Source organism: Ahaetulla prasina, chromosome 1 (genome assembly GCF_028640845.1).
Source record: "Ahaetulla prasina isolate Xishuangbanna chromosome 1, ASM2864084v1, whole genome shotgun sequence".
NCBI classification, from domain to species: domain Eukaryota; kingdom Metazoa; phylum Chordata; class Lepidosauria; order Squamata; family Colubridae; genus Ahaetulla; species Ahaetulla prasina.
In genome coordinates, this window is record NC_080539.1 from 4158865 (window position 1) to 4182318 (window position 23454).

Consider the following 23454-nt stretch of genomic DNA (forward strand, 5'->3'; position numbering starts at 1 on the left):
TCTCAATTTTCGAGAAGAGTAACATATTCAGGCTCCTTGGTGACCATACGCTCCAACTGCCACATAGCATGACCTGGGCCATAGCTTTTCTGTCAGCTAACATGGATACACTGTTAGAAATAGTTCGCACAAAGATGGGCAGTACACAAGGTATGATTACACAGCCGGTAGCAATCAAGCCTATGAGAGAGGAGCTTGGCCGCTCGTTGGCGTGGCTTGACTGCTGGCCGTAACCCCCGCTTTGGGGCTGCCCGTATCTGGAGGGTTGGGAATTGGTGCCATAGCTTCCGGTGCTGGAGCTGGTTGGCTGTTGTGAATAGCTGGGATAAGATGACTGCTGTCCATAGGATGACTGTGAAGTCTGACTAGTGCCATATGTTGTGGATGAGCCGTATGCTTGTGGTGTGGACTGAGTACCATATTCAGAGCCCTGTGTCTGGCCATAAGATGAGCTGTAACCAATTACAGCTTCATAACTCTGCTGTCCATATGGCTGGCAAGGTTGTTGAGAATAACTTTGTGTGGGTGGAGCTGGGATCTCCTCGCCAGGTGGTAACCTGAAACATACAACACCCTGTGGCCCACTACACCTGTGGCCCACTACACCTGTGATATGTTTTTACAACTCTCCAGCCATATGTACAACGGGGAAGGCCAAACTGATTACATACCCCAGGTATTCCGTATCCACGAGATTATCTCCCCTTGCTTACCCATGCATTCTGTACATGGAGCAAGTTCTCTTCGGTTCCTTGCCCTCTTCTCTTTGCACCTTCTTACAAGTTATAGATTTTATTTATTTATTTATTTATTTATTTATTCAAATTTATATACCGCCCTATCTCCCGAAGGACTCAGGGCGGTTCACAGGCAAATAAAACAACATATATATACAAATTAAGAAAACCATTAAGAAAACATATTCAAAAAGCCTGATTATTAAAATAATATAGATATTAAAACCAATTAAAACCCCTATAAAATTTAAAAATTTAAAATTAGAAAATTTAAAAAACTAGTCCAGTCCCGCGCAGATAAATAGGTGTGTTTTAAGCTCGCGACGGAAGGTTCGGAGGTCTGGAAGCTGGCGGAGTCCTGGGGGGAGTTCGTTCCAGAGGGTGGGAGCCCCCACAGAGAAGGCCCTTCCCCTGGGCGTCGCCAGACGGCACTGTCTAGCTGACGGCACCCTGAGGAGTCCCTCTCTGTGAGAGCGCACGGGCCGGTGAGAGGTATCCGGTAGCAGTAGACGGTCCCGTAAATAGCCCGGCCCTATGCCATGGAGCGCTTTAAAGGTGGTTACCTTTGGTGTTTTGCCTTAGAACAGCTAACATGACAGGTAATGACACCTCTTTGAGACAAGCAATCTCTTTCACTGTGTGCAGAGCTACACCAGGATGAGAAAACCGGGATAGGGGCCGGGATAGCTCAGGCAATAGAGAAGCCTGTTATTAGAACACAAAAGCCTGCAATTACTGCAGGTTCGAGCCCGGCCCAAGGTTGACTCAGCCTTCCACCCTTTATAAGGTAGGTAAAATGAGGACCCAGATTGTTGGGGGGGCAATAAGTTGACTTTGTAAAAAATATACAAATAGAATGAGACTATTGCCTTATACATTGTAAGCCGCCCTGAGTCTTCGGAGAAGGGCGGGGTATAAATGTAAACAAAACAAAAACAAAAAAACAAAAAAACGGCTAACCCTTTTTGGCACCTGCCGAGGAAGGAAATGAGGTGCATCTGTTTCTACTACTATTCTGTTTAATGGAAGTTTTTGAACAGATTCTCTAGCCTCATTTGCTGATGGGTAAGACAGCAAAGCGGTGAATCCAACGGTTAGATTAGGAAAGTAGTCTAAAAGTGGTTCAATGACGCTATACCTGCCAGTGACGCAATGCCTGTGTATTTTGTAGTCTTTTGGCACACATTTTTTCATGATTTCTAACAGATCACCATCAGCATCTCTGCAGTGTATAACCAATGGCTTCCCTAAGGAAACAGCTAGATTCAGTTGCCTCTCAAAAACCTTATGCTGCTTTGAAATTTCTGTACTACATTTATGAGAGTAATCCAGTCCTATTTCGCCAAAGGCAATCGCTTTGGGGGTGTCTCATTGCCTGTAAGATATTTCTTTCATGAAGTTCTGTGTAATAACGAGCAAAGTGCGGATGGCAGCCAAATGCCCCCCAAACCATGTCTTCTTTTAATAAATCTTCCCACAAGTTGTTCTTTAAAGTACTAGGATCACAAAAATCAGCTATACAGCCCTGAAATCCCTTAGAAAAAGTGCTACTATACATTCTCCTGAATTCAGAAAAAGTGCCTCCGAAACCTGTTTTTGAATATAACATGTCCAAATGACAGTGCGTGTCAATAAATCCTTTGTCTAAATATTTGGGCAAGCCCCTAGGAAAATCCTGGTTTACACAATTATTAGTGTTCATTGGGCTTTCTAAAGAAATATCACAGAGATTATTATTGGAATACAAGTTGTTTTCAGTGGGGCTCGAAAACGAATGTGTTGGCTTTGGACTGCTTGTCCGGTATTTTGCATAATCACTCATTTATGGATACATATATTATTACCTCTTATCAGTGTTATAGCGACGCACAGCACTAGCAAACTACCGGTCTTCTTCTTCATCCTGTCGTTTCCCGTGCGTGGAAAGTCAGCTTCCGGAGTGACTTAGCAGGGGTCTTCACTACTGTGCGTAGAGGAACCTATTGCCAGTAAGGTTCCAGCAGAGTAGCCACCTGGAAGCGTCGTTTCGGGCTGGGCGCGTCTATTGGGGGTTCTCCTGGGGTTCCCACACGCATATCTTATGATGCAGGTAATACATATAAAAATCCCTAGCACAACTACAGTAAAGGCCAAATGAAAATAAAGTGTATGCGGTATTGTCTGCGGATCGACTGGTATTTGCGGATTACCCTCAGTTTGAGTGGGTGTCCATTGGGTTGTACGGCCCATTGCTGTTCAGTCGCTTTTTTGACTCTAGTCCAATGGATCCATGATTTGGACTCAGCGATCTTAATAGCAAGCGGAGATATGATTACAACGTACGGTCCCTTCCATCTCCCTTCTAACTGCATACCATTACCATAACCCCAACTGGATGGACTTTCAACAGTTGATGGGAATCCAGAGGAAAGAGAAAAGATCAGAATTGAAGTGTCCAAGATCCTGAAGTCAGGTAAACCCATGCAATATACAATGAAGGAATGGGTGGACCGGCGCTTCCCCTCAAAGGACCCCCAGTGGGATCCGTACAGGCACCTGAGAGAATTACAAGAATACCAAGGACTAGTTGTTAGTGCAATCAGGGGAGCAGGAAAGCCTGCCACTAACATGTCCAAACCCTCATTGGTTATCCAGGAAGCTAACAAAAGCCCTGAAGCTTTCTATACCCGACTAATCGAGGCATACCGGATTTATACCCCCATAGATCCAACCGACCCAGAAAACGGTCAAATGCTGGCAATGGCTTTTATCTCCCAAAGTGCCCCAATATAAGGAGGAAGTTACAGCGTCTTGAGGGGGCGTTGGGGAAGCCCATGAGTGAATTGATGAAGGTACCACGGAAAACGTTTGTTAACAGAGATAAGGAAGAAGAAAGGAAAAAGGACCAGAAAATGCAGAGGAAGGCTGAACTGTTAGCCGTTGCCCTCACAGGAATGCCAAAGGGGAGGGGAGCAGGAAGGGGTTGAGGATATGAGATGAGTCTGGGATGAAACCAGTGTGTGATCTGTAAGAAAGAAGGGCACTGGAAAGGGGAATGCCCAGAGAAGGATAAGTAGAAGGAAGAAGGAGGAAATAGGGGCAGGTTTGTGAAGAATTTCAGAGGCGGCCTAGGACGAAGCCGGAGGGGGAGGCCAAATAGAGGTGGATTTACAAGGCCCCCTCTGGCAGAAGTGGAGGAATGAAACTGAAGCCGACCAGGCTCAAGCCTCAGGGAGCCTATGGTCTGCCTGAATATAGGAGGCAAGCCTATCCCCTTCCTAGTGGACACGGGCGCAATGCGATCAGTTTTAACAAAACCCTTGATCCCTGCTTCCCCTCACTCCATTAGTATTTAGGGTGCAACTGGAAATATATTGCAAAGACCAATCCTAAAACCTTTAACCTGTGTCATGGGAGGCAAACTATTACCCACCAATTCGTATACATGCCTGACTGCCCAGTCCCCTTGATGGGAAGAGATTTGCTATGTAAATTAAGGGTGCAGATCTCTTGAGGACGATGGCAATGAAATATGGGAAGGTGAAGCTGGAAGTGCTCCGGGAAGAGGGATGGAGAATGATGATGCTGGTGCAAGAGATAATTGAAGACGCCAGATGGAAAGAATTTGAGGTCCCTTACCTTTGGGCTGAAGATAATCCCCCAGGCTTTGCATGTCACCATCCTCCGATAATACTAGAAGAAATCCCTGGGAGATACCCAGTGAGAGTTAGGCAACGTGCATATCCACAACCCATCGTGCAGGCTGTATGGAAGATCATAGACTTCTACCTTACCCATCACATTCTAGAACCTATAGAGTCCAAATGGAACACCCCAATCCTACCAATCTCTAAGGGTGAGGAGAGGTACAGGCTGGTCCAAGTGCTCCAAATTGTCAATAACTCAATGGTCACTATTCATCCAGCCGTCCCCAATCCGTATGTAATCCTGGGATTGATCCCCCCTACAGCCCATTGGTTCTCAGTCATAGACCTTAAAGATGCCTTTGTTGTGCCTCGTCCTCCCTCCTCTCCTCAGCCGGGCCCCTCCTGTCACCTCCCGGGCCTGCAATCAGATTCAGAGTCTGATAATGAAGAGGAACGGCCTGGCATGCCTCCAGCCCCGGCCCCATACCCGGACAGAATGTCAGGAATGAACAAACAAACCTCACTCCTACAGCGTGTGAGCAGGGAGCCAGCCACGTGCTGGAATTACCGGCAGCAGATCCAGAGGAAGAGAATTCATAGTGGACGAATCCCCGCTTCCGGAGATCTGAGAGGTGACGTCAGCAGAAAGAAGGGAGGGGCAGGCCTGGATAAGTGCTGAGTCATGGAGCCACACCCCACAGCCTATATAAAGGATCAGCTTGAGTCAAGCAACTTTGAGTCAAGCAAAGTCTCCTTTAGTGCTGGGTCATAACACTTTGGGTCATGAAGTCACAACTTGGATTCCTTCCTGCCCTGAGAAATCTGAAAGGAATTTGGCAAAGCTGCAGAGGCTTCGTGGCCATGCTTGATACGGACTTCCTAGACCCGGTCATCGGAGGGGGAGTGGGACACGACAGCTTTTTTCACCATACCAATACATAAAAAGAGCCGGCATCTGTTTGCTTTCGAATGGGAAGACCCAGTAGCTGGGAGAAAGCAACAATATGCGTGGACCAGACTGCCATAGGGGTTTAAGAATAGTCCCACGCTCTTCGGCACGGCCCTAGGCAAGGATCTGCAGGGGTTACAGACCCTTCCACCGGATGTAGTGCTTCAAAATGTGGATGATTTATTAGTGACTGGACAAACAGCGAAGGGTTGCTGGCAGAATGAGCTGCTTCATGTCTTGCAAAAGTGTGGTTACAAAGCATCCAGGAAAAAGGCACAATTAGTCTCAACTGGGGTTAGGTATCTAGGATATGACAGAGAGCAGGGGAAACGGACTTTGGGTCATGAAAGGAAAGAAACCATCTGTCAGTTACCAACCCCCAAAACCAAGAGGGAGTTGCGGGGATTCTTGGGGGCAGCAGGCTTCTGTAGAATCTGGATACCGAACTTCAGCTTAATTGCGAAGACTCTGTACGAAGCAACAAGAGGAAGTGATAAGGAACCGCTGATGTGGGAAAAACAGGAAAAGTTTCACAACCCTCAAAGACGCTTTACTACAAGCCCCAAGTTTAGGATTGCCAAACTTAGATAAGCCTTTCCAGTTATATGTGGATACCAAGCAAAACGTTGCAGTGGGGGTGCTGACCCAGAAACTGGGATCATGGTCTCGCCTAGTGGCTTATCTAATCTGTCAATTAGACCACATATCCAAGGACTGGCCTGCTTGTTTGAAAGCCATTGCAGGAACAGCCTTGCTAACACAGGAAGCTAATAAGTTAACTTTTGGTCAGGAAATTTAAATTCACACACCCATGTCCCAGAAGGGCGGGGGGAAATGATGATCCCGGTACCCACTTACAAACACCCTGAGCCACAAAATAGGGAAGCTAGAGTTTTATTATCCCTGAAGACGGAAACTGTGTCACAACAGTATTCCCAGTGTGAGCACTGAAAGAAAGAAAGAAAGAAAGAAAGAAAGAAAGAAAGAAAGAAAGAAAGAAAGAAAGAAAGAAAGAAAGAAAGAAAGAAAGAAAGAAAGAAAAAGAATCTGGGCTAAGCTCTCTGAAGGTGCTGGTTTTCATCCCCACAGGGAACTTCTCTGCTGCTTTAACGGAGATGCACTCAACATTTGTCCTCCAGTAAGCAAGTCTGTTCACTCGTCCTTTCCTCCTGGCGACTCCTCTCCTCCTGCGGCCCTAAGTCCTTCATCGCCACCATCTCATCCTTTTCTTCTTCCTGCTCCCCCTGGAAGAATGTGGTCCACGAAGAAGACACGCGGGGCATGGCTTGGGTCACCACGCTCCCTTTTTGGATCACTGGAGTAACAAGGGAAGTCAAGAAACGAGTGATTAACACAAGTTACCACGCTAAGCAGTGCTTCTCAAGTAGCCCCCGACTTACGACCATTCATTTAGGGACCGTCCAAAGTTTGAAGGCCACTGAAAAAAGCAACTTATGACCAGTTTTCACAATTACAACCATTGCAGCATCCCCAAGCGTCAAGTGGTCAAAATTCAGACGTTTGGCAACTGACTCGCATTTATGACGGTTGCAGTGTCCACCTTTTGCGACCTTCGTCAATGGAGAAGTCGGATTCACTTAACAACCATGTTACTAATTTAGCAACTGCAGTGATTCACTTAACAACTGTGGGAAGGAAGGTTGGAAAATAGGGCAAAATTCATTTCACAGCTGTCTCATTTAGCAACAGAAATTTGGGGCTCCCTTGTGGTCATAAATTGAGGACTACCGGGAACAGAAGTTTTCGGGAACTGCAGCATCAGAGCTCCTGATCCAGAGCTCCCCAAAATGTCTGCAGGTAATCCTCACCTTCTGACCATAATGGAAACTCTCACTGATGATTGTAAAATGGATCTGTTGATTTTAGGATCATTTCTCTGGCAGTTGTTAAGAGGAACACCATGGTCATTAAAACAAACCAGGGGTGCCAGATTTGGGCAAGACCATCGTAAATCACAGCCATGTGACCACTGGAAACTGCCAACGGTCATGCAGCACCCAAAGTTAGGGGGAAGCGACCGTCAGAACTGGCTTGTAATTAATCCCAAGGTCAGTCTCTTGTAATTTTGGCCACTAAGTGATTGATCATAAGTCAAGGACTACCTGGTTGGAAAAGGAGCTGCTAAGTTAACCTAGAATTCTGCTAAACTATTTCAAGTTCGATGGAACTACACTGCCATCTGCGGGTAGAAAGAAGGCAATGCTCACCAAGGCAAAATAATAATAATAGCAGAATAACAGAGTTGGAGAAGATCTTAGAGGTCCTCTAGTCCAGCCCCTTGTTCAAGCAGACCTATGCTATTTCAGACAAATGGCTGTCCAATCTCTTCTTGAAAGCCTCCAGTGATGGAGCATTCACAGCTTCTGGTGGCAAGCTGTTCCACTGGTTAATTGTTTCTAACTGTCAAGAAATTCCCCCTTAGTTCTACGTTGCTTCTCTCCTTGATTAGTTTCCACCCGTTGCTTCTTGTTCTACTCTCAGGTGCTTCGGAGAATAGCTTGACTCCCTCTTCTTTGTGGCAACCCCTGAGATATTGGAACACTGCTATCAAGTCTCCTCTAGACCTTCTCTTTGTTAGTCTAGACAATTCTGCAACTGTTCTTCATATACAGGTACCGTAGGCCTCGTTTTACGACCAAAATTGAGTCCAAAATTCCTGTTGTCCAGCAGGACAAGAGTGAATCTTGCCCCTTTTTACGACCATTCTTGCCACCGTTGTTAAGCGAATCATTTCAGTTAGGAGCACTGTTGTTCAGCGAATCTGGCTTCCTCATTGACTTTGTTCATCAGTAGGTCACAAAAGGGGATCACGTGATCCCGGGACACTGCAACGGTCATAAATATGTGACAGTTGCAAAGTGTTGGAATTTGGCTCACTTGGCCATGGGGGTGCTGCCATGGTCATAGGTGTGAAAAATGGTCAAAAATCACCTTTTTTCAGTGATGTTGTAACTTTGAACGCGGTCACTAAATGAACTGTTGTAAGTCGAGGACTATATGTATTTAATTAGCTCACAGCCCCCTAATCATCATTGTTGCTCTCCTCTCCACTTTCTGGCTTTTCTGTGAAGATGTTTCGCTTCTCATCCAAGAAGCTTCGTCAACTCTGACTGGATGGTGGGGAAGGGAAGGATTTCTACTCCTTGCAGGCAGCTGTTCATTTCCATCCTTTTAGAGCAGTGGTCACCAACTGGAGATCCGTGGACCACTGGTGGTCTGCAAGAAAATGTTGGTGGTCCGCAGAGAAATTATTTGCATTTTTTATATTGCACTAAATCAGGGGTCCTCAAATTACGGCCCTGGAGTGGATACGTGCAATCAACGTTCGTGTTGCTGCAGAGAGTCTCCCCCTTCAGGGTCTTTTTGTGTGGGTCGGAGGGGGCAGAAATTCCAACTTGGGGTCTGCTTCAGTCTCCTTGTTTGGGGCTTTGGGCGAAGGCTGGAGGGAAGAGCCACTGGTGGGAAAGAGCCGGAGGGCCTCATTCCAGTGGGACTGCCTCATGGCCTGTAAGAGGCTGACCATCTCAGCCCGCTGAGCCTCCAGCCGCTGGTACCTGGCCTTGCACTCCCGCAGGTCTTCCCTCTGCTTGGAAAGCCTATGCTCCTAGTCCTCAGTAAGGTGCTTCTGCTGTCAGGCCTGGAAACCATACTAGACTTTCGGGTTCCAGACACTGCCACATTTTTCCCCTGAGGGGAAGAAGGGGGGTTGAGGGTTATGGTAACATTCTTCAAGCGGTCAAGGTCGGATGGTGTTCACATCTGCAGGAGGAGTGGCGAGAAGATATTCGAATGAACTGGGAGAACGTGGGACCATGTGACCAGCAAGGGGGTTAGGGGGGTGGGACTCTTGGGGTTTGTATAACTGGGAAAAGAATCCGGAAGTTCAGTTTTGGAATTTCACTCATCGTGTGCCAGTTTCCTCATGCTAGTAAAGAACTCTGAAAGACAATGGCTTCTGCTGATGAAGTAAGCTAGATTGTGTGCTGTGCTGTCAAAAGTTGCTTTGAAGAAAGGTGGGGGTGGTGGGGGTGGAGGTGATGGCTGGGCTGCTGGTAACTGGGGAGGAATTTGTGGGACAGCTGCTGCGGGTTGTTGAATAGGCCCCTGTGGGGGGGGGGAAACTGCAGAAACAGGAGTTGGTTGCTAAGTTTTTTTTATGCAGAAGAGGTTTTTCTGGAACCTTGACATTATTCCAAAACTCATAACTTTCTTTTGCTTAACGGTACCCTCTCCTCCGCTCGGAGGGGGCCCATTAGGGGGGTGCTGGGCCCCAGCCTCCACAACCTCCACAGCGGTGCAAAGACCCAGTGAAGATGGAAGGGCAGCAAGCTGAAAGCGTGGAAGTAGCACAGAGGTTGGAATCTGAGAACTTAGTCGAAATCACCTACTTCCCATCGGAAGATATGACTCAAAAACCCGAAGTGGTAGAGCCTGCTTGTCAGCTTGGTGCACGGCCCAAAGACTCCGATTCATGGGTAAGCTGTCGTTCGGGAGAAAATGTTTCCCCGGGGTGGAATGGAGAGCCCCCTCCCTCTTCTCAACCTCCATGGAGGACAATAAAACCCGGAGAATCGGGAGAGTCACTGGATTGGGACCTGAGAAACCCCCTGAAATCCCAGTCCCTATTAGACCTCCCAGAAACTTTTGAGCGTTTGGAAGTGAGGCCTCGTATAAGCTCAGCTCACCCACCTCGAGAGCCTTTAGCTCAGCCTAAATTCACCTTCTCTCCCACCAGAGAGGGAAAAATTACTGAAGCTCGAAGCCATTCCGATGAACGCAGAAGGACCTCCCTTCCCTCCTTCAGACGGCAGGGAGTTCAGGCAGCACCAGGGACTTGGGGGGAATCGCAACTCCCCCCTCCAATTGACTTTTCCCGCCAACAGAGGCCTACGCTGCCTCCTGCTGCTTTTATTCCTCCTGGTTGGGCATTTTATCCTGGGCAAGGATGGATCCAATACCAATGGCAACCAGCCAGTTCAGCACCTTTCTTTCCTGGGGGCCCCAGGCCGATTTTTGCCTCGTCGACTGAAGCATTTCAAGGACTTCCTTCTCAGCAGCCAGGGGGAAATCCACCCCCCTTTACAACTCAGCAACCAGCCACAATAGCAACGGCCCTCCCACAAATCCCTCTTCAACTGCAAGCAGGCCAGCTAAACCCCTCGAAAGCTTTCTCCCAAACAAGTTCGATGGGCTCAGTTTTTCAAACGGTTCCACTTCACCCTCAAATACATCCCCGGCGACCAAAATCTACTGGCTGACGCCCTATCTAGAAAACCGCAATTTGATAGCCAACGCAAAAAGGTAATACATGCGATGATTCCCGATAGCGAACCGGCCAGCCAAGCACTTACTCGACTGCGATCACACCGTGGTACTAACATCCCACCAAATACACTACTAGCGGAATTTTTTTTTTTTTTTTAATTTACATTTATACCCCGCCCTTCTCCGAAGACTCAGGGCGGCTTACAGTGTATAAGGCAATAGTCTCATTCTATTTGTATATTTTACAAAGTCAACTTATTGCCCCCCCAACAATCTGGGTCCTCATTAAAATCAGCACTCACTGACAATGCTTGGTTTAAAGAAAACTTGCCAGACCTCACCTTAAGGGATGGAATACCCTGGAAGGGAACCAAGATTTATGTACCCGTCGCTATGCGGCTTCCTATACTACAGAGAAGCCACAACTCTCGCCTAGGAGGTCACTTTGGATTTTTAAAGACTCTCCACTTGGCTAGAAGACAATTCTGGTGGCCAAAAATGAAATCAGATGTCGAAGACTATGTGCGGAGCTGTGCTACCTGCGCCACCATGAAGTCCAGACCAGGGAAACCCCCTGGATTCCTACAACCCATAGCCGAACCCACCAGACCCTGGGAAGAGATTGCCATGGATTTTATTGTTGAACTCCCACCTAGTGGGGGAAATACGGTGATATGGACCGTAGTGGATTTGTTCTCTAAACAGGCCCACTTCACTGCATGCAGTGGATTGCCATCGGTGAGAAAATTAGCAAAGCTCTTCATCAAACACATCTACAGACTACATGGAGTTCCTAAAAAGATAATATCCGACAGGGGTGTTCAATTCACAGCCAAGTTCTGGAGGGAGTTCCTACGGTCCATTGGGTCGTCTCAAGGACTTAGTTCTGGGTTCCATCCGGAGTCCAATGGGGCGACTGAAAAATTGAACTCGATGGTGGAACAATACATACGGTGTTATGTAAATTACCAACAAGAAAACTGGTCAGATTTGTTACCATTTGCAGAGGTCGCATATAATAATGCTGTACACAGCAGCACGGGGTTAACCCCTTTTCAAGTAACCACCGGCATGGACTTCGTTCCAATGCCTGAACTCCCCGTGCAACCCCCCACTTCCGTTTCCCTAACGGACTGGATGAATTCGTTAAAAAAAGGTTGGGAAAATACAAAAAAGGCCTTAGCTGAGACAGCTCGGAATTACAAAGCCCAAGCTGATAAACACCATTCCCTCCAACCCCCTTTTCGCATTGGAGATAAAGTCTTTTTATCTACTAAGTATCTGAGGTTGAGAATACCCAGCAGAAAATTCGGTCCAAAATTTTTGGGTCCTTTCCCCATTGTAAAAATTATTAATCCTGTTACCGTCCAACTCAAGCTCCCTCGAATGTTGGGGAAAATACACCCGGTATTCCATACCAGCTTATTAAAACCTGCTAGACAGTCTGGTCTGAGACCTCAACCTGCCGCTCCCCCACCACCCTTGATAATCCAAGGTGAAACCCACTATGAAATCAAGAAAATCCTTGACTCTAGACTATACAGAGGTCAATTACAATATTTAGTCCACTGGAAGGGATATCCATTATCTGAATCTACTTGGGTCAAAAGTTGGAAAGTAAATGCGGACAATTTGATTAAACAATTTCACGACACTTTCCCTGACAAACCTAAAAAACCTCTTGGAGGGGGGAGAGGGGGGTAGAAGGGAAGTGTGGACCACTGACACTCTTCTTTATTAATTCTTTGTTTTCTTTCCTAGGATATAGTTTCTTTTCCAAGGGGGGACGCCTGTCAGGCCTGAAAACCATACTAGGCTTTAGGGTTCCAGACGCTGCCACATTTTTCCCCTGAGGGGAAGAAGGGGGGTTGAGGTGTATGGTAACATTCTTCAAGCGGTCAAGGTCGGATGGTGTTCACATCTGCAGGAGGAGTGGCGAGAAGATATTCGAATGAACTGGGAGAACGTGGGACCATGTGACCAGCAAGGGGGTTAGGTGGGTGGGACTCTTGGGGTTTGTATAACTGGGAAAAGAATCCGGAAGTTCAGTTTCGGAATTTCACTCATCGTGTGCCAGTTTCCTCATGCTAGTAAAGAACTCTGAAAGACAATGGCTTCTGAGTTTTTTTTATGCAGAGGAGGTTTTTCTGGAACCTTGACATTTGCTGAGCCTCCTTCTCGGTCAGATCCAATTTGAACCGAGCTGTTTTGCCAACTCTTTCTCACGGTGGCTGCTTAGCTCCAACAACTGCTTCCTGTTGGGGCCCTAAGGAGCCTGAGGCAAGGAGTGGCTGGGAAGAGAGGGGCGAGTAGAGGCCGACGTGGCGCCCCTCAATTCAAGTGACATTGAGTTGGCCATGCTCACCCAGTCACATGACCACCTAGCCACATCCACCCAGCTGGTCATTAGGCAGATCCTATTAGTGGTCCTTGGGATTTTAAATTATGAATTTAGTGGTCCCTGAAGTCTGAAAGTTTGGTTACCCCTGTTTTAGAGGGTCATTAAGGCCACTTGGAGGTTTATCTATGTCCTCAGGGTCACCTGAGTAGTGCAAGCGGGTGTGGAGCCTTCTTGGAACTGCTGAAAGGATTGTGTTCTAGACTGCGGATAGCTGATGTTGTGTCCCTCCCCCTCTGTTGAGAGAGGGCTACTCAATTTGGACACAGATAGCCTCTTTGACCCCTCTTTCAAACCAGTGGTCCTCTCTGTCCAAAAGATGGCCTTTGTCTTTCAAATGCAGATGGACTGCTGAATCGAGTCCTGATAGGTTTGCTCTCCTACGTTGTGCCCTGCGTTTATGAAGTGGATGCTTTGTTTCTCCAATCTGCTCATGTCTCACTGCACTCTTCTCTGCCCTCTTTCTAGAGCCTCAACTTCTTTTTTACATTGTGGCGACCAAAACTAGATGCCGTATTCCAAGTATGATCTTAGTAAGGTGTTATAAAGTGGAATTAACACTTCACGTGATCCTGATTCTATCCCTCTGTTAATGCAGCCTAGAACTATGTTGGCTTTTTTGGCAGCTGCTGCACACAGCTGGCTCATAGTTAAGGGATTGTCCACTAGGACTCCAAGATCCCTCTCACAGTTACTGCTATTGAGCAAGGTACCACCTATACTGTACCTGTGCATTTTGTTTTTCTTGCCTAAATGTAGAACCTTACATTTTTCACTGTTGAATTTCATTTTGTTGGATAGCGCCCAATGTTCAAGTCTGTCAAAATCCTTCTGTAACTTGAGCCTATCTTCTGGAGTGTTGGCTATTCCTCCCAGCTTGGTGTCATCTGCAAATTTGATGAGTTCCCCATCTGTCCCCTCGTCCAAGTCATTGAGGAAGATGTTGAAGGGTATCTAAAACAGAGCCTTGGGGTACCCCACTGCATATCTCCCTCCCGTCAGCAGCCTACCAAGCTGGCAATGGAGTTGGACAGCGATGAGACTGAGGTGAGGCCAGGGCCATCGGGAAGTGAGGTGCAGACTCCAGAATCTCCAGAGACTGATAGTAGTGAGGCAGAGGAACAGAAGGTGCCTGTTCCTAATGCATGCATGAGAAGAACTGCCAGAAGGCAAGAGCAGTTCAAGCAGAGAGGACAACTCAGGAGTAGGACCAAGAGATGATTGGCCCCTCCCATAAGGCTTAAAACAGACCAGCACCGGTGTTTCAGCTTTGCTGGAAAACAACGTTGGTAGCTGCATCTTGTGCTTCATCTTCTGCTTCATCTACATCAGGGGTAGTCAACCTTTTTATATCTACCGCCCACTTTTGTATCTCTGTTAGTAGTAAAGTTTTCTAACCGCCCACTGGTTCCACAGCAATGGTGATTTATAAAGTAGCGAAGTAACTTTACTTTATAAAATTTATAATTTGACAATTTGACAAAACCCTTACCGCCCACCATGAAAGCTAGAATGCCCACTAGTGGGCAGTAGGGACCAGGTTGACTACCACTGATCTACGTCTTTGTTTTTGTGGCTTCTGGACATTTGCCAAGAAAGCCCTTTGGCAGTTTGCCTAATTGGACCAATGCTTGCAATAGGACTGAGGAATTTGTGTTGGGAGGAATTTGTTTTAATTTGAGTTGAACAACGCTGGGAATGAAGTAATTCCCAGCTGTTCAAATAAAGTTTGTTTGTTTTTCCACGCACACAGTTTATTACTACCTACTTGGGCCTGGGTCACAACACCTCCGTGTAGATGCAATTCCATTGAGGACTACAGGTGGAGTGCGGTTGGTCGGCCAGTTACGAATGCATCTGGTGGTGATGCTGTCTAAACTCACATTTTTCTATTTTATCAAGTAATAGGTTATGGTCTACTTTATCAAATGCCTTACTGAAGTCCAAGTAAGACTCTTGGTTCCCTCTCGCACTTACCGCTATTGAGCCAGGTTCCACCTATTCTATACCTTCACTTCAAGGCCACTCCATAAAACCCAACCCACAGCTTAGAAAGTCACAATGACGTGTGGATGCCCAATCCTGACACCCTGTGGTACCGTTCTTACCTAATGTCTCCTCCCGAGAGTTGGTTTCCATGGGTTCTTCTCGGAGAATGGATTTTTTAGTCCAATTTTCCCAGTGTAGCTCTTCTACTCTAGAAATAGACCTTAAGAGTTATCAGCAGGATACATTAAGTCCTCAACCTACAACCACAATTAGTTGGGGGTTGAACTAGAAGACCTCCAAGGTCCCTTCCAACTCTGTTAATTTTATTCTAATTGAGCCCCAACTTTCCACTGCTAAGCGAGACAGCTGTTAAGTGAATGGCGCCCCATTGTACAAACTTATTTTTTTGCCATGGTTGTTACGTTAAGTGAATCATGGCACCCGCTAAGTGAATCATGCAGTCGTTAAGCAAATCTGGTTTCCCAGTTGACTTTGCTTGTCAGAGGGTTTGCAGAAGAGGACCACATGACCCCGAGACACTGCAACCGTTGAAATTTTGAATGGTCACTAAAGGAACAGTTGTAAGTCAAGGACTACCTGTATGTACTCCTTTCTTGTCTCAAACACACACAATGATTTCTTAAGCTGCAACCCACCCACCCACCCAAACTAAAACCTAGTAAAAATTCCTTTCAAGCACACCTGTAGACAATTCACACCAGCCCTTGGAGGTAGTCTAGACCAGGAGCCCAAAGTTAGGAAGGGTAATGCTAGTTTTTTATTATGAGATTATAGCAACAGAGTTTTTGCAAGCACAAATGTCCCTTCTTTCCTCCCTCCCTCCGTCTCTTTATGCTCGAGAGAACCAGGGAGGGGCTATTTCTGAAATGACGTCTTTCGTACCCCAATTGGGCAGGTGGTTATGCTTACCGAAAAAACCATCTCTTCTTCTCTTCCTTGTCCTCAGAGCCGATGGTGAGGAAACGGCTGCCTTTCTCACGTTTTTTCCACCACCAGATCCAGTTTTTTTCTATTTCCAGAATAGTGAGGGCTCTCTGCAAAGAGACGGGTTGGTGAACAGAGCTTATAAATGGGAGAGGGAGGGAGGGAGGATAGGTGGGTGGGTGGGTGGACAGGTAGGTAGGTAGGCAGATAGAAAGACAGACAGACAGACAGATAATGGATGGAGATAGATAGATGATAGAGATGGATGATAGATGATATGATAGATAGATGATAGATAGATAGATAGATAGATAGATAGATAGATAGATAGATAGATAGATAGATAGATAGATAGATAGATAGATAGATAAATAGATAAATAGATAAATAGATAAATAGATAGATAGATGATGGATGGAGAGAGAGAGAGAGAGATAGAAAAGTATATTTGTATCTCAGGATTGAACTCCAGAGTCCTTGGTGTCCTCTGAGCCTGGTGATTTTCTTGCAGACGTTTCATGACCCAGCTAGGTAACGTCATCAGAGATAGAAGGGAGTGGGGTTTGTGGAGTGGGGGAAGAGGAGGAGGAGGACTGTGGGGCCCTTGGCATTCTCTAAGCTTGGTTGTTTTCTTGCAGATGTTTCTTTACCCAGCTAGGTATCACAAGGCAAACCAAACACTAAACGAAAACCTATTCGAGGAACTGCCAAAAAGAAAACAACACTCCCACTAATACTAAAAGGACAAGCCACTGATTATATAAACAAGAGAGAAGGCAACCCCCCTCTCTTCTAGCACTGATGACGTTACCTAGTTAGGTCATGAAATGTCTGCAAGAAAACCATGAAGCTCAGAAAACACCAAGGGCTCCTTCACTGCCTCCTTCCTTCTCCTCTTCCTCCTCCTCCTCCTCTTCACCTGCTCCCTTCTAGCAATGATGAGGTTACCTAGTTGGGTCATGAAACGTCTGCAAGAAAAGCACCCAGCTCAGAGAGCACCAAGGACCCCACGGTTGAACCCCGTGCTACAAACCTTCTCTTCTACTGGTTCTTTGGATCTGGTTCCCATTTAAGCCCCTGCTGGGACAGAAATGGCCACCGTCCCAATCGGAGGGGCCTTACCTGCAACTGCCAGATGTTCTGGCTGTAATCAGAGACTTTGGAGATTGTTTCGCCCATCAGGGCAAACATCATGTTGAGCAAGAGGATGTAAGTCAAGATGACAAAAAGGAGGACCAACAGCATCGCAATGTTGCTGTACTTCAAGTTCTCCTGGTATTCCAGGTCGCCCATGCCGATGGTGATCCTGAAGAGCAGCAAGACAGTCTGAGGTAGCCCCGAATACACGGCCTGGTCTTTAGAGTCGTCGCTGAGCGGGAGAGACGGGTTGTAGGCCGAGTGGGAAGCGCCCCCGGTGAGAACGATGAGAGCTGAAAGGAGTCATTGAAATTTCAATTCTTCCTCTGGAAACTTTGAGGGGAAACTTCTCAGTTTGAAGGGCAGGAGACCCAAAGGGGCTTAGTTGACCTTTGGAGGCATCATTCGTTGTTCAACCAATCTTATTGTTTTGAGTTTTGTTTGCATCAAGAATACCAAGAAATCTAGGACAGAGTCTGTGCATAGAATATCTAAACGTCTGTTTTGACATCTCCTGGCTGTTGGAGGGTGTTGAGAAGAAAAACCAGGTGCTAATTCTGTGTGATGTATGGAAGGTCAGACTAGGTGTCCTCTGGTTTCTGATTTCATTCTTTGTGTGTCCTTCACCTGGAGTCTTTCGCTCATTGATTCATAGATTCCTTCACTCATCCATCCATCCATTCATTTTGTTCACTCATCCACACTCATCCACACTCATTCACTTACTCTTTCATTCACCCATTCATCTTCCCATTCCTTTGTTCAATCATTCACTCATTCATTCATTCATTCATTCATTCGGTCACTCATTCATTCATTCATTCATTTAATTATTCATTCACAATTATTTTGTTCACTCATTCACACTCATTCATCCACTCATTAACTTATTCAGTCTCTTTCACACACCCATTCATCCTCCCATTCAATTATTCCTTCATTCAATCATTAATTCATTTAGTTATTTATTTATTCACGCACTCATTCATTCATCCTTTCTTTCTTTCATTCATTTTGTTCACTCATTCACACTCATTCATCCACTCATTCACTCACTCTTTCATACATTCATTCATCCATTCATTTGCTCATTCATTTATTCATTTTGTTCGCTCATTCGCTCATTCATCCACTCGTTCACTCATTCATTCACATTCATCCAGTCGTTCATTCACTCGTTCATTCACTCATTCATTAATTTTGTCACTCTCACTCACTTCAGTCATTCATCCACTCATCCACTCATTCATCCATCCATCCACTCTTTCATGCATTTGTTCACTCATTCATTCATTCACTCACTCATTTATTTACCCAGTCACTCTCTCATTCATTCATTTGTTCATTCATCCATTCATAAATTTATTCATTCTTTCACTCTCTCATTCATCCATTCCATTTCTATGGCCACCCATATTTCAATTTTTCCACCTGGCTTCAGCTGATGGACCTTCTGTCTTCCCAAAACTGAAATCTCCTCCCCCTCCCCCCCAGGTTAAGGCAAAGCTGGCTGAGGAATTCTGGGAGTTGTAGTCCACAAGTCTTAAAGTGACCAAGGTTGGAGACCCCTGTTCTAGTCTAACTCCCTGCTCAAGAAAGAAGACCTTAGAGCCTAGACCAATGATGGCAAACCTATGGCGCGCATGCCACAGGTGGCACATGTAGCCATATCAATGGGCACGCGAGCTCAGTTCCGGCGTGCGTAGCTAATCTTTGGGCCTTCTGGGCCCACCAGAACAGGCTGTTTCCTGCCTCCAAAGGGCCTCGGGGGATGGTGGGGAGGGCCCATTTTTTGCTTTCCCCAGCCTCCAGAGCCTCTCTAGGACTCTGGGGAGGGCTAAAACGGGGGGAGCGTGGAGGGGGGGTTGTGCATGTATGCATGGGGGGTGGGGGGCATAGAATTATGGGTGTGGGCATGAGCACGCATGACACACAACCCCGCTCCCCCTCCTGGCATGTGATGGCAAAAAGATTAGCCATCACTGGCCTAGACCATTCCAGACAAATGAACTGTCCAGTCTCTTCTGAAAGACCTCCAGTGATGGAGCACCTACAGCTTCTGGAGGAGAGAAAATTCCTCCCTTAGATCTCTCCTTGGTGTTTGGCTACCTCCTGCTCTGGTGGCCATCTGCGAGCCTACCTTACTTACCTAGGCTTAATTTAATTTGGCTATGCTCACCTGGCTGTGCCTCCCCTCGCGATGACACTCACCTGCTGCAAAGCCAAAGAGGAGGACCACATACACAACCACGAAACGCCAAAGGTCCTTCAAGACGGCCTGGAATGCGAATGAGAAGCAATGTCTAGATTGCTGGCTTTCTTTCGAACTCAGCACCTAACACTGGGATCTCTCCAAAAACCTGAAATTTCGTGTGGAGGAAAGCAAGGCTTTTTACACCTGGGTGGGAAGAACCAAAAGGTACAAGTCCAGAATAGGCAAAACCTGGCTCAAAAACAGTCCCTGGGAGAGGGACCTTGGAGTCCTAGCAGACGATCCCTTAAAACATGAGCCAGCTGTGCGCTGCAGCTGCCAAAAGAGCTAATGGGATTCTCGGTTTATCTAAACAGAGGGATAGAATCGAAATCAGGTGAAGTAGTAATACAATAATAACAACAGAGTTGGAAGGGACCTTGGAGGTCTCCTAGTCCAACCCCCTGCCCAGGCAGGAAACCCTACACCATCTCAGTCAGATGGTTATCCAACATTTTCTTAGTGTTAGTGTTAGTACCGCTTTATAAAGCCTTAGTAAGGCCACTCCTTGAATATTCTGCATCCAGTTTTGGTCCCACACTACAAAAAGAATGTTGAGACTTTGAGAGAAGCGCAAAGAAGAGCAACCAGGATGATTAAATGCAGGGGTGAAGTCAACTTACCTTCCCTACCAGTTCGGAAATGCGCGTGGGAAACGGGCTCAAATGTCTATACACCAATGCACAGAGTATAAACAGGATGAATTAGAAATTCAAGTAAATGAGGGCAGATATGATATTGTTGCCATTAGGGAAACTTGGTGGGATGAAACCCACAAATGGAACATACAGCTAGAGGGATATAAATTATTTAAAAGAAATAGACCAAATAAAAGAGGAGGTGGAGTTGCACTATATATAAGAAATAACTACATTGCTCCCAGAAGCACAAAGCTGAAGCCTGAAGATAACGAATGAGACTTCGTCGAACCGTCGCCAAGACACTTCCAATTTTACGCAGGAGAAAACCCGAAGAACCAAAGACCTACACGAAATAACTACATCTCTACAGAAATAGAGCACAACAATGATGAAAATTATCTTGAATGCATTTGGGTCAATATTAAAGTGGGGGGGGGATTATATTGCCATAGGTCTATACTATAGGCCACCCAACCAAACAGAGGAAGTAGATGAACTTTTTGCTAGTCAGCTAACTAAGGTATGTAGGAAGCACATCACAGTAGTAATGGGGGATTTTAACTACCCTGACATCAACTGGGAGACAAACTCTGCACCAAGTGGAAAATCCAACAGGTTTCTAACAAACCTAGCAGACAATTTCGTTTCCCAAAAAGTAGAGAAAGGAACAAGGGGATCAGCCATATTAGACTTAATTCTCACTAACAGAGATGAAATGATAGAAGGTGTTGAAGCTACAGGAACCATGGAGGCAAGTGATCACGCAATATTGGAATTCAACATTATGCAAAAACAAGTAGTAGAAAAAGTCAAACTAGAGTCTTGGACTTTAAGAGAGCTAATTTCAATAAACTTAGAGTTTGAGAAGGATTCCATGGATGAGAATCCTCAAGGGGAAAACAATTCAAGAAGTTTGGGAAATTTTGAAAAGTGAGATTATAATAGCCCAGTCTAGCACAATACCAATGAAGAAGAAAAATAATAGATCTCAAAAGAAACCAGCATGGATGCATAAAGAACTATCTGACAAATTGAAAGACAAAAAGGATAAGTATAAAAAGTGGAAAGAGGGGCAAATAACTAAGGCAGAATATCAGCAAATAGCCCAAGCCTGTAAAGATGAAGTGAGGAAAGCTAAAGCTCACAATGAAAAAAGGCTAGCGACAAAAGTAAAAAATAACAAAAAAAGCTTCTTCCAACATGTTAAAAATAAGAAAAAAGTCAAGGAAACAATTGGCCCACTGCTGGGAGAAAGTGGCAAGAAGGTGACAAGCAACAGGGAGAAAGCAGATCTACTTAACTCATTTTTTGCATCTGTCTTTACACAAAAGGAAAAAACAATCCAACCTATCAAAAACAGCACCACAAAAAACAGATTAGGAACACAAGTTAAAATAGGGAAGAAAATCGTAAGTGAACAGCTGACTACCCTAGACGAATTCAAATTACCAGGATCGGATGGATTACACCCCAAGATTCTGAAGGAACTGGCAGACGAGATCTCAGAACCACTGAACTATATTTTTCAAAGATCCTGGAGCAGAGCTGATGGAGCTGACTGGAAAAGAGCTGATGTAGTTCCCATCTTCAAAAAGGAAAAAAAACCAGATCCAGGAAACTACAGACCTATCAGCCTAACCGCAATACCAGGGAAGATTCTGGAAAAGATAATCAAGCAACAAATCACCAAACACCTAGAAGCAAACCAAGTAATAACCAAAAGTTTGACAAACATGGGTTTGTCAAAAAGAGATCATGCCAGACTAACCTTATTGCATTCTTTGACAAAGTGACAAAATTAGTGGACCAGAGGAATGCTGTCAATATAATTTACTTGGATTTCAGTAAAGCATTTGATAAAATAGACCATAACCTACTACTAGATAAAGTAGAAAAATGTGGGTTAGACAGCACCACCACCAGATGGATTCGTAACTGGCTGACCAACCGCACTCAACGTGTAGTCCTCAATGGAACTACATCCACATGGAGGGAAGTATGCAGTGGAGTACCCCAAGGCTCTGTGTTAGGCCCAGTACTCTTCAACATCTTCATCAATGACTTGGACGAGGAGATAGATGGGGAACTCATCAAATTTGCAGATGACACCAAGCTGGCAGGAATAGCCAACGCTCCAGAAGATAGACTCAAGTTACAGAAAGATCTTGACAGACTTGAATATTGGGCGCTATCTAACAAAATGAAATTCAGCAGTGAAAAAAGTAACATTTAAGCAAAAAAAAAACCAAAATGCACGGGTACTGTATATGTGGTACCTTACTCAATAGTAGTAACTGTGAGAGGGATCTTGGAGTCCTAGCGGACAACCAATTAGACAACCACATCCGTGTGCTGCAGCTGCCTAAATAGCCAACACAGTTCTGGACTGCATAAACAGAGGGATAGAATCAAGATCACGTGAAGTGTTAATACCACTTTATAATGCCTTGGTAAGGCCACACTTGGAATCCTGCATTCAGTTTTGGTTGCCGTGATGTAAAAAAGACGTTGAGACTCTAGAAAGAGTGCAGAGAAGAGCAACAAAGATGATTAGGGGACTGGAGGCTAAAACATATAATGAACGGTTTCAGGAACTGGGTATGTCTAGTTTAATGAAAAGAAGGACTAGGGGAGACATGATAGCAGTCTTCCAGTATCTGAAGGGCTGCCCCAAAGAAGAGGGAGTCAAGCTATTCTCCAAAGCACCAGAAGGCAGGACAAGAAGCAACGGGTGGAAACTAATCAAGGAGAGATGCAACCTAGAACTAAGGAGAAATTTCCTGACAGTTAGAACAATTAATAAGTGGAATGACTTGCCTGCAGAAGTTGTAAATGCTCCAACACTGGAAATTTTTAAAAAAATGTTGGATAACCATCTGTCTGAGATGGTGTAGGGTTTCCTGCCTGGGCAGGGGGTTGGACTAGAAGGCCTCCAAGGTCCCTTCCAACTCTGTTGTTGTTGTTGTTGTTGTTGTTGTTGTTGTTGTTGTTGTTGTTGTTGTTATTATTATTATTATTATTATTATTATTATTATTATTATTAGTGTGAAAAACCACTGTAAATCCCCTTTTTTCCCCAGGGCTGTCGTAACTTTGAACTGTCAGTAAGTTGAGGACTATTTGAATTTGGAAATAGAAACAGTTCATTTCGTGACTTTACCTCCTGGATTATGATGATGGAGATTCCCAAATTCTGGAAACCGCGGGTGTAGTAGAGGAGGTTCACCCAGCCCAAAAGCAAGGCGAACACCATGGGCACCCCGTAATCTTCCAACTTTGCAACAAACATCACGGACGAGGCCAGGATGGCGAGCGCCTGCAGAAATCTGGCAAGGGCCAGAGAGGGAAACAGAGAAACAGCGATGATTTCGGGGCAGTGGTGGGATTCAGCTAGTTCAGGAAAACCGGTAGTTACCATCCCCTTTTATTCTTATTTATTTCATGTATTCACAATCATGTTTGTACTTTTATCTGTAATCTTACATATGCTTGACA

At 45.5% G+C, this 23454-nt stretch overlaps 1 protein-coding gene across 8 annotated transcripts in view; it reads right to left on the reverse strand.

Annotated features, from left to right (window-relative positions):
* Positions 1–6190: 6190 nt before the first annotated feature.
* The window catches only part of LOC131188630 (transient receptor potential cation channel subfamily V member 2-like), an 89888-nt gene continuing 72624 nt past the window's right edge, over positions 6191–23454 (reverse strand). For 7 of the 8 annotated variants that reach the window (XM_058164010.1, XM_058164012.1, XM_058164011.1 and 4 more), the window contains 6 exons: positions 23120–23285; positions 19279–19345; positions 17053–17360; positions 15916–16040; positions 15105–15193; positions 6191–6627 (listed from right to left, as the gene is read on the reverse strand). In XM_058164010.1, coding sequence (XP_058019993.1) covers positions 6434–6627; positions 15105–15193; positions 15916–16040; positions 17053–17360; positions 19279–19345; positions 23120–23285 — 949 coding nt within the window. In that variant the 3' untranslated portion in view covers positions 6191–6433. The remainder of the gene's footprint in view (positions 6628–15104; positions 15194–15915; positions 16041–17052; positions 17361–19278; positions 19346–23119; positions 23286–23454) is intronic. The other variant, XM_058164014.1, reaches the window with a different exon arrangement.